This window comes from Bos javanicus, chromosome 10, assembly GCF_032452875.1.
Source record: "Bos javanicus breed banteng chromosome 10, ARS-OSU_banteng_1.0, whole genome shotgun sequence".
Classification (NCBI taxonomy): domain Eukaryota; kingdom Metazoa; phylum Chordata; class Mammalia; order Artiodactyla; family Bovidae; genus Bos; species Bos javanicus.
In genome coordinates, this window is record NC_083877.1 from 4660544 (window position 1) to 4673388 (window position 12845).

Consider the following 12845-nt stretch of genomic DNA (forward strand, 5'->3'; position numbering starts at 1 on the left):
ATTCCTCCTTCCGCGAAACCCCCAGTTTTTAACTGTTGAAATCCAATTCATATATAAACACATACAGACCCCACAGACAATTTTCAGGCAAAACTGATCATGTCTATGAACTGCCCTAGGGCCAGAGACCCTTGGGTTGCTATCTCTGGCCAGTTGGTGAACACATATAAAAACCCCCAAAGGTAAGTTCCTCTTGAATGCGGTTTTCGGTCTTCTTATATTCTTGTATCGTAAAAGCATCTTCTGCAGTGCATTTGGTAGTCTACCTAAATCTAAGAAGTCATGAATTATATGAAAATCTGATCAAGCTAAAGAGAAAGACAACTTTGAATTATGTTCAAACCCAACTTTATTAAAATTATTTGGCAATTCTGGCAGCAGTACAAAGTCTCTGACCACCAGATACATTAGAAATTGAGTTCATAGTTTTAGTTTGTTGTGGGTTTGGGTACACGTACTTTTTGAAATCTTCTGCCCTTCATTTAATTACCAAATGGCAAAGTGCCTTAAGTTTCTCTATCTACTACTCTATTATTTATAGAATATGAATTTGTAAAATAAGATTGGAAAAATAAAATGCACAGATTCAAAAAGTTCTCCTCAAATATTAAGAACATATAAAGTATATTGAAGACATCTACATTTAGCCTTCCAAGTAACAAGGCGGGTGGTTTGATATCTTGCTTTTATTTATTGCTAATTACAATCCAGAGACCAAAGTGTTTCCAAAAACTATAAAAACCATCATTGACATTCCTAGTATGGTTCTGATGGGTTTAACAGGTAAAACCTGCTTGATTTGACCTTGAAAATCATAAGCCTTTTCATCTTTAGTGGGATTTTTCTTCTCTAGTAGCTCGGGGCACTATTTGCTTACTTAATGCCTTATAACTAGCATCTGCCTTATGGTAGATCTCATATTGGCCTTGTAAAGTGTATTACTGGACAGGCAAGTGGTAGCAGATCTTCCTGTCCAAGGCGGAATTCGCTGGACCTTAAAGTAAAACCTCAGAGGGCCTGGTGCCCCTTAGTTGTTCTCCAGGGATCCAGAAGTTGTCTGCAAGAAAGAAAGAAAGAAAGCAGGGTAAGATCTTTACAGGAGACATTTCTGCTTCTCTAGCAGCGTTTGAAAATTCAGTATATGGCAGTGGGGCTTCTGCTGTTTTGTTCCTGTGATAAGAGTTATCTATCTCCTGGGGATCGGAATGCAGGAAATAAAGCAGGGCAATCAGCTGAGAAAATTCTGCCCTGGCTTCTCGCAAAGGCTGTACTTTCATAAGATGGATAAGGATATTCAGTCTTCTCATGCACTGTGCATTTCTGGGCATTCCCACGACTAACTGAAGACCACTCGCCTACGTGGCCCATTGGCTTCAGAGGTGGGAGACTGCCATAACGTGTCACTGTGGGTTGCCATCATACTCAGAGACAAAGTGACTTGGGAACCAGAACAGGCAAGTTTCCTTATTCACATTACCAGAACAGGGTCTCAACTGTGCAAAGGTTAACTATGCAAGTTATTTATGCTGTCTCAGCAGATCAGACCATGAACATTAAGTCATGGCAGTGACAGATTTATCAATATAGTTCTCACTCTTATTTCCCTAATTATGATATTTTCTTTAGTTATTACTAAATTTTGAAATCTTTCAATAATCAATTCTTTCATCTAATTTAAGCTTTTTCTTTTTAATAAATGGAAGTATAGTCTCTGAAATTAAAGAAAATAAGAGAATATATAGTGGGCCTTTTCCCCAAGTTAAGGCTCATCTCATACTTCAACTTAAGAATACTTAAGATATTCAAATAATATCTAGAACAAAAAAAGCAATGTATCCATGTAATGCTGTCAACCTACAAAGCATTTAAACATAGGAGAGAGAAATTATACTTACAAATGGAGTCTTGATTCCAAATTTGCTATGGAATGTCATGATGACTTTGTTTTTATGTCCTGTTCTTTGATCAAAGGCGTGGCATGTGTCAAAAGGCGGACTATACAAGTGAAGGCTCACAGCAGGCTCTGTATGGCTAATATTCTCTACTCGATGTAAGCCAATGGAATCTAAACAATATCCAAGAGGGATGGAGAGAGGAAGGGGCTTAGATGATAGACTTAGGTAAAAGTTTTGCCAATCACCCAAGATCTTAAATCAACCAATACATATGGAATTATTAAAAATTAGTTATAACTGAAGTTCCAGTTAAAGAGTAAATGACACTCTGCTTTTTCCTGAAGACACTGTTTCTTGAAGTAGAAGAATTAAAAAGGCATCAACATATAAAGATAAAAGGAAAAGAAAAAACTTCTTTAGTAAAGTAAAAAAAAAAAAAAACTCTTAAAAAAATTGAAAGTACAGAAGTAGACGGATGGCATTGCAGAGGAGAGAAAGCTAAATCCTCAGTTACGCCTGGACATGACCAAGAAATAACCTGATTTATATCCTGAAACTGGCAGCACAGACACTTCCTGAAATGAAGGTAAAGACGGGCTTCAAACATAAGCAGTAGTTGAAGTCTGTCTTAAGTTTAGCCTCAAATGCTTTTCATCTTGTTTCCCTCACCTCCCCTCTAACCCTGGTGGAAGTCTGAGATCTACTTATTCTCTAGAAAGAGTACAGCAGATGAACTCAGGACTGGTGGATACTCAGCGAAAAACTGGTGACTAAAGTGAACATTTACACATTGAGTGGTAAGGTCCCCACTTTCTTCATCACAAAATTGCCAAAATGCTGCCAAATGGGAATTTCTTCTCCACATAAGAATTGGGAAGTAGTTTCTCTGAGAATCTGATCAGCTCAAGAAAAAAGTCCTGAAGATATGGCCCTTGGTTGTTCCTCAAGGGAAAAGCTTTACTAGATGATCTAGAATGAAGTCCAGCTGACAAACACCATCCATGTGTAAAAGCTTCCAATTAACTTTTGTGTCCCTGGTTTTTAAATGCTAGCACCCAGTCAAGGCCACCAGACACGTGAGCAGAGCTGCTAGTATAATAGAGGCAAGAGCAACCTGAGAAAAAGGCAACATAAAACAGACACGACTCATGAGAAGGCTTAAAAAACAAAACCAAAAACATCAATACCCTCATAGAACTAAGAGAAAGGGAGTTCCCTGGTGGCCCAGGGTTAGGACTCAGCGCTTTCACTGTGATGAGCTGAGCTCAACGCCTGGTCAGGGAACGAAGATCCTGTAAGCCACCTGGTGCGGTCAGAGAGAGACAGAGAGAAGAGGAGGATACCATCAAAAGGGCTAGAGGGTAAAAAAGAGCTTTCACAGATATAAAGAGAAGAAATAAAAATATGAATAGAAGCGCTAGAAGAAAAACCTGTAAGACTCAAGGAACAAAGGGCCAAAGACAGAACATAGGGAAGATCAAAAAAAAAACCCAAACGCCAGAGGACTAGTTCAGAAGCTTTAATATCTGATCCATAGTAGTTTCAGAAACAGAAACACAACAACAGCAAAATCAAAGAAACAACTTGAGAATATTATTTTGAAGGACACGAATTCCTAGAGCATAAGGACCTCCTGAGCTCCCAGCACAATGAGTGTCATGAAACAAAGTGCATCAAAAGACACCCAGAGAGAAGGCCTCAAGAGTTCCTAGAAAGGAAAAATAGGATTCATAGAGAAAGGAACCAGGCTTTCAACGAGAAGAATGGAAACTAGAAGACAAGGGATTACCTTTATAGTTCTGAGAAAAAGCAGCTGCCAGGTCATGATTTCATAAGGGTTGGACAGAGATTTTTAGATATAAGAGGTCTCAAAAATTTATCTTCCATGTACCCTTTCTCACAGGGCCGTCGGAAGACATGTGCTACCAAAACAAGCATATGAACCCAAGAGAAAGCAGACATGAGCTCAGGAAACGAGGGGATAGGCGCCCGGAGAGAGGAAAGGGAAAGCCTGGGTGGTGTGAGGGGACCCAGGGGGAGCCCTGGCCAACCAGTCCACACTGAAGGAAGTCAAAAGGCCTGGGGGAGGTGTCTTCAAGAAGACGGAAATAAACAAAACAAAGTATTTGTATAACTATGTGGATAAAGAAATTCATATAGTAGAGAGACAGTTGGAAGGTGAATCAAGGAAGGAGTTCAGTGTGTTAGTGAGTTAGTTGTTGTTCAGTTGCTAAGTCATGTCCGAGTCTTTGTGACCCCACGAACTACAGCACACCAGGCTTCTCTGTCCCCTATGTCCTGGAGTTTGCTCAAGTTCATGTCCATTGAGTTGGTGATGCTATCCGACCATCTCATCCTCCGCCACCCTCTTCTCCTTGAAAGTGAAGTTGCTCAGTCATGCCCGACTCTTTGTGGCCCCACGGATAGTAGCCTGCACCAAGCTCCTCCATCCATGGGATTTTCAAGGCAAGAGTACTGGAGTGGGTTGCCATTTCCTTCTCCAGGGAATCTTCCCAACCCAGGATCAAACCCAGGTCTCTCACATTGTAGACAGACGCTTTACCATCTTCTCCTTAGGGCACTTAATTTGGCCTTACGCTTTAGCATCTAGCTCCAGGAGCTTGCATGACAAAGAACAACGTAGGCCAGAAACAAAAGGTTTGGGTTCTACTCCCAGTTAGACTGACTACCTTTGAACAACTCAGAACTTCCAGGATCTTCTGTCTTCCTCATTTAAAAAAATGGGGCCTAGTTCTCAGATACGCAAACCCTTCCATTTTATAGCCTAAGCTTTTATAAAACACTGGCTTAATTTTGAACAAAAGTTAAACATTCTGAAGAACTGACTGCCTTTCCCTTCCAATTGCAAGTGCATAGACCACCCAGTGCAAGCAAAGATCCCACAAAAACAGCTCACCCATTCTTTAGAAGCCCCAGATGCTCATGTCTGATCCCTGATGTGATTCCAGCAATATTATTATTATTAGTCTTTCCCTCCTTCCCTTTTTGCCAATGATATACCCTCTGTCACACTAATACTGGACCGTTCTTGGTGATACTTATGGATGCCAGCTTGTTCGAGGCAATGTCTACCTTCTGCCTATTAAGACAGGTAACTTGATTTCCTTGCCCCATTTTCCCTCTTCTTCACCCTGTGATGCATACTGCTTGATCAAGACATTCCCAGTAAACTTCTGCTGACCAAAGAAAGCTCTTACTCGAAGCTTGTCTTGGAGGCTAAGGCCCTGATCTTGCTTTACTCTTCTCCCCCTCCTATCCAAGTCTATTCTTCCCTTCCAGCTAGACCATCCCCACATAGTTTTCATTCTTTGCAATGGTTGTGCCTTCTCTCATGCTCTTTCCTGTACTTGAAACATCTTTCCTCTGATCACTATCCATATCTAGCATTCCTCCTGCATGTAAAAATCAAAGGTTAAAAGTTTGTGGCTTTTGAGTAATACGTCTACAGAAATATTTAGCTTATCTTATCCAGTATTTTGCTGGTTAGCAAAATTTCCCATAAAAATCAGAATTTCCCAGGACCTCTCTGATGGTCCACTGGTGAAGATGGTGAGCTTCCAGTACACAGGACATGGGTTCAATCCCTGGTCAGGGAAGTCCAGCATGCCATGAGATGCAGCAAAAAAAAAAAAAAATCAGAATGTCCCACTTCTATGGAAAAAAGCCAGGATGATCTCACTGGAGCTGTAGTCATGTTGTCCCTTTAGACAGGACCGCTTGCACACCAATTCCCACAGTCTCTTGCATTGAAGACCCTTGAAAAAATTCTTAAGTGTTCTCCAAGATCTAATGTAGCTTCATAATGACTGTGATTCTAGCGGAAAGTAATTATTCTGAAAGGCTTTGGCTTTATTGTGAAGAGTACTGGTGATCTTGTTCTTGGGAGTCTCGTGTGCGTGCTATTTATGTGTGTGCTAAATCACTTCAGTCGTGTCTGACTCTGTGAGACCCTATGGACTGTAGCCCGCCAGGCTCCTCTGTCCATGTGATTCTCCAGGAAAGAATACTGGAGAGGGTTGCCACACACTCCTCCAAGGGATGTTCTTGACCCAGGGATTGAACTCACATCTCTTATGTCTCCTGCATTGGCAGGCAGTTTCTTTAGTGCCACTCAGGAAGTCCACCTCAAATAAGAGTTTCCTGCCACTTGAGGAACTAACCCCCTCGTGTTATATGAATGGGGGAAAAGTTCCTACACAATCTGACCTTTGTAAGTGACTTGCATTCTTAAACTAATGGACAAAATTAAGCTACGTACCAAGGCCAATACTTAACTTGAAGATTTAAGAAGAAAGAACCTGCTTTTCCAGAAAAACCTCTGTAATACTTTATTTTAGATAAGTGGGATAGCATCCCAACTAAGAGTGTGGGCTTTGGCATCAAATTCTTTGGGTTAAAATCCTGAGTGACCTTAATCTTCCTATGTGTTGGCAATTTCATCTGTAAATGGGAATAAAAAAGTTATCTCACAGAAGCTTTGAGGAGCTTTTTGTGGTTACTAAGCCCTTTAGGAACACAGATGTTAATCATTGCCTCTACTGAAGAGCATTCAGCTCTCCCATATTACATTCAGGAGAAAGAATGAATTGTCAGAGATCTAGAAATCATTGCTAAATAATGTGCTTCATAAAGTTTCTCCTGAGAATACTCTTTGGAAGTAAGCTGTATGCACTTTAGGAAAACAGGGACTAGCTAGCATTCTTAATCACTTCCAGAACATTTCTTTCCATTTTCTAACCAAAGAATACTTCCAACTTGGCCTCTCACCTTTATTAAAAGACTCTCCTTATGTAAATTCCTATTTGATTCTAACTGTCCTAAGACTTGGTAGGTAAATGACTCTTCAATGGATGCTAGCCTGCATGCATATGTTTTTAATAAGTGATTCCCATCCACACATGGGGATGGTTTAGTTACTCAGTCGTGTCCAACTCTTGGCAAGCATCCACATGCAAAGCTTTAAGAAAAGAAAGCAAAACCCACTTTTAGGTTACTTCCTAAGCAGATGAGATCATGCCTCCAGGATCCATGCTCTACTGCACAAATGTAAGACAGCAATATTTCAGATGGGTGTGCAAGGTTTTCCCCACTTGTTAGAAAAATGTATTGGATGTTACCATTGATGTAGGCACACTGGTTTTCCCTCAAGATTCTTTCAGACTTCTTGATCATCTCATTGGATTTCTTGTCAGGCCAGGCAAACAATGTCTCCTTTAGATTTCCCTGCAGCATCTTCAGAAAGCAGTGGGAGTCGGTGTGATCATGGATACTGCTATATTTACACAAAACAACAATGGAACTCAGTAGATGAACTCAGACCTATAACAGTCTGTCCAGAGCTTACAGCTGTAACTGTCAGTAGGGCATCTCCCAGGCCAATATCCACTTCAGCTGGATTTTTAAATGTCATCAGTTTATAATTCAACATTGTTCAGGGCAAAGTAATACAACACTATATTTTCCATGCTGATGCATATAAGAGGTATAGTTTTGATCCATAACCCTACTGAAGAATAGTTCACTTTTTAAAACCCTGTGGTAAAACTACTTTGATAACAGAAACACAAAACCAGTAACCATTTATCTTTTCCAAGATACAGCTTTTAATAACTCAATTAAGCTGGGTTAGAACTTGATTTAAAAACTACATTAGAGTAATTGTATAAAGGATAATAACGATAATAACTGTAATAATGGCATCATATTGAGAAGGCTGAAGGTCATGTGACAGTGTTTTCCTCCTCAGGCTTTTCTCTCTTTCCTCTGGAGGACAAAAGTATGAACGTGTGTGCTACCCACTGAAAACTACACTGTAAAGTATATAAAATGTTACCATTTTATAGACTTAGAGTATCCTACCTGTGATTGCTTCCCAATATTGATGAGAGAATAAAAAAGCAAATTGGATTTGGGGAAAGAGTTTATTCCTGTAAAGAGTATTTAAGTTTATTAAGTAGTATTAGCTATAGGGTTGATTAAAAGGTATGAATTTGTATACACTACAGCATTTACTTCGTATGTTGAATTCTGTTAACCCATAAATGTACCATAAGAACTTGCTTCCTAAGTCACAGAGCGTCATCCTACTCCTAAACATATAATCTGCTTTCAAAAAATTTTGAGAGGATGAAAACAACTTCACTCTAGATAGATTAGTAAATGCACTGTATAAACCTAAGTTTCCAAAATCTTATAAATTCATGTTTTCTTTTTTGTACCAAAAATGGGTCTGGATTATTGTTTGTTTGTTTTACCATTTTCAAAAGACTGAGGAGGACCTGCTTAAAGAGGTAATCATACTTGACTGGTAGTAAGACTTGCAAATACATAAGCGGAAAAATGAGGAAATACATGAGGAAAAATTACAGAACCAAGAATTGGTATTAGTCTAAGTTACCTTATCTACATAGAAAGAAAAGAAACAATCAGCTTGAAGTAGAAAGAAATTTTCCACATTGCTTTTCTAGTTTCACATCTGGATGCTTTGGTCTTTGGCCCGACAATTGTTTACACACTTCAAAGCACCACAAAGGTCAAGTTTTAGCATAATTCCATAGAAAGTTTAACTCCAGAGAACACAGAGGTTAAATTAAGCTGGTTACTTCCCACCACCTCCTTTGATTTACCATTCATTTGAGGCGCAGGTCTCTCATACATGGTGTATGCTAAACCGCTCATGCTAATTCCCATGAGGAGTTTTGCTGGGGTCAGGGAGCACTGTGAGCAATTTGGGATGCATTAGTGCTCACAGACACGTGGCCACTCCGCACGGCGCTTTTCATATGCTGGACCAAACACTGTAATAAATACCCAAACGAGCAGTTGTCTTACCTGCCATGTCCTTCACCCCAGCATAGAATCATGAGATTAAACTTTCCATTTCCTTGATCCACAAGATTTCGAGTATACCTAAAAAGAACATATCAGAAGTTTGAATTTGTTTGATGAGACAAGCACTGGGAGAAAAATGTCATACAGTATCATTAATTTACAAATGCTAATGTTTTTAACCTCTCAGCAACTTTAAATGTGGTTGTCTAGTTAGACATTGAGCACAAATGAAAACAAATATTTTTCTATGGTTCATTTTAGACATTTTTGTATTTTGAATCACTGTTCACAGCTGCTCAGTTTCAATCAGTGCAATGAAAAAGGTAACAAAAAAAAATCAAATTCCTTGATTTTTCATGTGACAGCCTCAAACTGATAAAAAAAGTTTCTCACAGAAAGCATTTTCAAAGTACATTACTGCTCTAAGCAAGAATGCTATTATCTTTTTTTCTCCTCCCCGTAGCTACACCAGAATTTGAGAAACAAGGTTTTATTAAATAGCTGTTCTGGAACTCTCCTTAGTTTTACTACAGCCAAGACACAAACGACATCCACATTCAAAAGCATCATAATGAAAAATCCTCCACAGAGGGACCTAAGTACCAGGACAAAAGTCTCTATACTTGTGAAGTAAAATAATACCCTAAACCTTTTACAGTGAAGAGAAATTAGCAATTGGCCTCCAAAAATCTCAAACCAAAACAAGCCCACCCACACCACCCCACCTCAAAAAATCAACTTTAAAGTTTCTGTTGGTCTAGTGGGTTCTCTTGACGCCATCTAATTAACAAAGTTAGGTAATTAAGACATTTATTTAAACTCATTTTTAAGGAAAGGACTCTATCGCATTTTGTTTGTTCACATGGTCATCTGCTCACTGCGCCCCACACACCCCCCTCCTCCCCTCGGCTGGAGGCCAGGTGCTGGCCGAGCAGGATCTCTGAGATTGATTAGTGGATTAGAGGACAGTTATCCTCACTTCGCAGCCCTTTATGATCTGCGAGGGGCCGTGCACATGGCCCGCGACCCTGGGAAACGGTTTCTGTACTAGGGATCCTATTCTTCCATCAGTCCTAGGGTCCTCCTCTTGCTGGGGCTTCTTCAGGAGAATTTACTGCCTGGCACTTAACTCGGTGTTGTTTCTTCTACACTGGCCTTCCCAAGGCCAGAGATCAGACTCCTTCCCTGTACTGGGACACTTGATACGTGCACAAAATATGATGGCGTTGATTTCTGTTCTCCCATCTCCCTCCCTCCTCCAGCTGCAGGACTGCGCCCATTATCTTACTGAGGGGTGCTTCAGAAACCCGTGGAATAGGCCAGTCCAAAGGTATCAAGTGGTTTCGAGCTTGTCTATCAAGGTGAATTCAAGGCCTTGGAAATGCCCTTGTTCTACAGATTAAAAGCTCTTACAAGCTACCCTGGTTAACTGATTTCATTTGGTCAATAAAAAATCTAGGTAGAAGAAAGCTATGATGGCACGTGATGTTCATAGGAAGTTTAGTAGTGGTTTAGTGTAGGCTCGGGAACAAGAATGCTAATTTGAATCCTGGACATTAGTTCTTATGCAGGTAATCCAACCCTCTCATTACCTACTCCTCCTCCCCTGTAAAATAGGGATAAGAACCGCAACTATGTCACAGAACCGTTGTGAGGTAGCTCCTGTTAGCTCACGTGTCAAGTCATGGGAAGAGTACCAGAGCCCTCCCTACCCTCAACACTACCAACCATTATGACCGGAGCGCTGGCTACCCTTCGGAAAAAGCAATCCTCACTCTTCCGGGTGATTAAATTTTACTTCTCTCCCCAGAGGATTTGTAGTGCTTCACGTTTCAATTTTACTTAATCTCCAAGCCAGGGCTGCAATGAGCACCCACCCCGTTCATCTCACTCTAGCACAGCTGAGGAGCGAGGGGTCTTCAATTTACATTCCAGACTCTCAGATCTAAAGGATAAGAAACAGTATATTGCTTGGGGGATGAAAGAGAAGCACTCATTTGAGAACCAAACAGTGGGTTTAAATAAACCCGCAGTCGGGGGAGACAAATTGCTTTGAGAGAAGGATCAGCATAGACTGAAAAACAGCAGCTGACACCCCCAGGTCGTTATTTTATATTAGCAAAAACGCTTGCCGGCGGACGCCTGGTTGCAGGCGACCGAGGGAGAAGTGCGAGAATTCCTGTCGCTTAATTGTGTCTGCCACAGTCACCCCTTTCTCCGGGCCGCTGTTGGACCTTCTAGGAGCGCCCCGGGTTAGTCCAGCCCCCACGGGCTTCCCGCATCTCCTCCGCGGACTAGGCGAGCGAAGGCTCCAGAGCGGGGTGGGGGGCGGGCGGAGGGCTGCTGCTTTGGACGCCAGGGTTGGGAGGACTGGCTGTTCGGAAGCCGAGGGGTTTATCAACGAGAAGAGAACAGAAAACTTGCAGCCGCGCGGTCCCTGTCGCCCCCCCGGGAGCCTGTCGCAGTCTCGGGCCAGTGGGACCCAGCTTCGGCCCAAAGCGCCGAGCGCAGCCCCAGGGCTCGCGGGCATGGTGGCGCGGCGCTGGGGTGCGGGAGCCGGCTGGGAGCACAGCGAGGGTGGGCGCGGCGGGAGCCCGGCCGCCTGCGCTCTCCGGCGGTGGAACCCCCCTCCTCCCGTGCTGTCCGCCGTTGGGCCGGGAGGCCGGCGCCGCGGAGCCTCGGAGAGCCGGGCGAGAGCGCGCTCACCTGTACTGGTCGAACTTGGCGTACACTGCCCACTCGGCGGGGTTGCTCTCATAGGCTTCCATGACGGCCTGCACTTCCTCCACGTTGATCTCCTCGCCGGCGAAGAGCTGGTGCAGGACGCGGATCAGATCGGCCAGGGTGCGGGGCTTTAGCACCTCGGTCCGCTCCATCCCCCGAGTAACTGGCGGCACGCGTCTCGCTGCTGGGCTGCGATGGAGGAGGAACTGAGCGAGCCGAGGAGCCGGAGGCGAGAGTTCCTAGGCGCCGGCTAGACAGTTACACGCGACACAAAGCCCCCGAATGCACGAGGGCCACGGCGTAAAGAAGCCCGTGCCAAGATACCCGCCCTGGCGGGTCTGGGTACGCGCTGCGCACACAAATCGGGACCAAACCTTGTAGGTTCAGCCTCCCAGGGCCCTTTTAAAGCTCTCGGAGTCGGCGGGAATGTACCAACGTCTCTCGGGGTGTGGGGAGAAGCGGGAAGCTACCTGAGAAGGGTGCTTAGAGCGGCGAGAACGTGTGCGGATAAGGCCCATGCAAACGACCCCGGCTCCCTCGGCAGCCTCGTCCTGGCGGAACGCTGTCCTCGCCGGTCCCAGCGCTTGGGGTGGGATTCGCGCAGTCTCTCCCCCCCGGAGCAGGGCGCCTTTTGGCAGCCCATCCATACCCTTCTCCCCCGCCCAGCTCCCTGAGGCTCCGCTCTGCAGCCTCGGTTCACAATGCTAGGACGTGGACAGAAGGGGTCTGGAGAAGGGGAGGACGACGGGGAGGAAGAAACGGGAAAGAAAGGGGGTTTTCTTCCAAATGGAGCCGAGGGATTCTGAACAGTTCGCAAAGGTTGAGGAGGGATTGCACACCTAAGGCTGGAGAGCTACTGTTCTGCCGATTAAAACCATCGATAATGTGCTCCAAGGCTAGGTGAAAATAAATCAAAATCTTCTTTAAAAAAATTTGAATGTGTTGTACTTTAAATTACAGTTTGACAAGGGAGGCTTGTGTCTAGAGCAACCTAGTGAAACAAAAGAAGGCCGGGTATCCCTCTGATTTTTAAAATAAAACAGTTCCTTAAAAATAATGTATTCAATGCAAAGACCTGATGTTTCAAGTCAAAGAAATTTAAAGCATTCTAGTTACTTAAATCTCTCAATTTTAGGCTTGTGCTTGAAGGATACTACTACTGGTACTTGTTTGTACCAGTAATACACACAAGAAAATGCATTTCTATGTTGTGCGTAGCACACAGCAAGCTTTGAGATGAACACAAATTAGGTATGAATGAAAATAAAAGTGAAGGACAGAAGAAATGCCAGTAGAGAATCCTTCTTTCTCACTATAGATAGATTGGGGTTTATTTAAGGTCTAGACTTCTGGAAGACTGGTTTGTTTTTCCTA

General features: G+C 43.0%; 1 protein-coding gene across 1 annotated transcript; it reads right to left on the bottom strand.

Annotated features, from left to right (window-relative positions):
• Nucleotides 1-331: 331 nt before the first annotated feature.
• Nucleotides 332-12602, bottom strand: CDO1 (cysteine dioxygenase type 1). Its single transcript, XM_061429937.1, has 5 exons — nucleotides 11454-12602; nucleotides 8748-8825; nucleotides 7034-7188; nucleotides 1896-2065; nucleotides 332-1057 (listed from the first exon to the last, which is right to left on the bottom strand). Exons 1-5 carry the CDS (start codon nucleotides 11621-11623, stop codon nucleotides 1028-1030), a joined length of 603 nt encoding a protein of 200 aa, XP_061285921.1. The 5' UTR covers nucleotides 11624-12602; the 3' UTR covers nucleotides 332-1027.
• Between the last annotated feature and the right edge of the window lie 243 nt (nucleotides 12603-12845).

Bases quoted from the DNA above. Each gene is read 5' to 3' on its own strand.
- CDO1 (XM_061429937.1), bottom strand. From the start codon at position 11,623: ATGGAGCGGACCGAGGTGCTAAAGCCCCGCACCCTGGCCGATCTGATC. The intron at 8,826-11,453 runs GTGAGCGCGCTC...TGTTCTTTTTAG, and splicing joins GCCAAGTTCGACCAGTACAG to GTATACTCGAAATCTTGTGG. The intron at 2,066-7,033 runs GTAACATCCAAT...GATATTGTTTAG, and splicing joins CCAGTGTGCCTACATCAATG to ATTCCATTGGCTTACATCGA.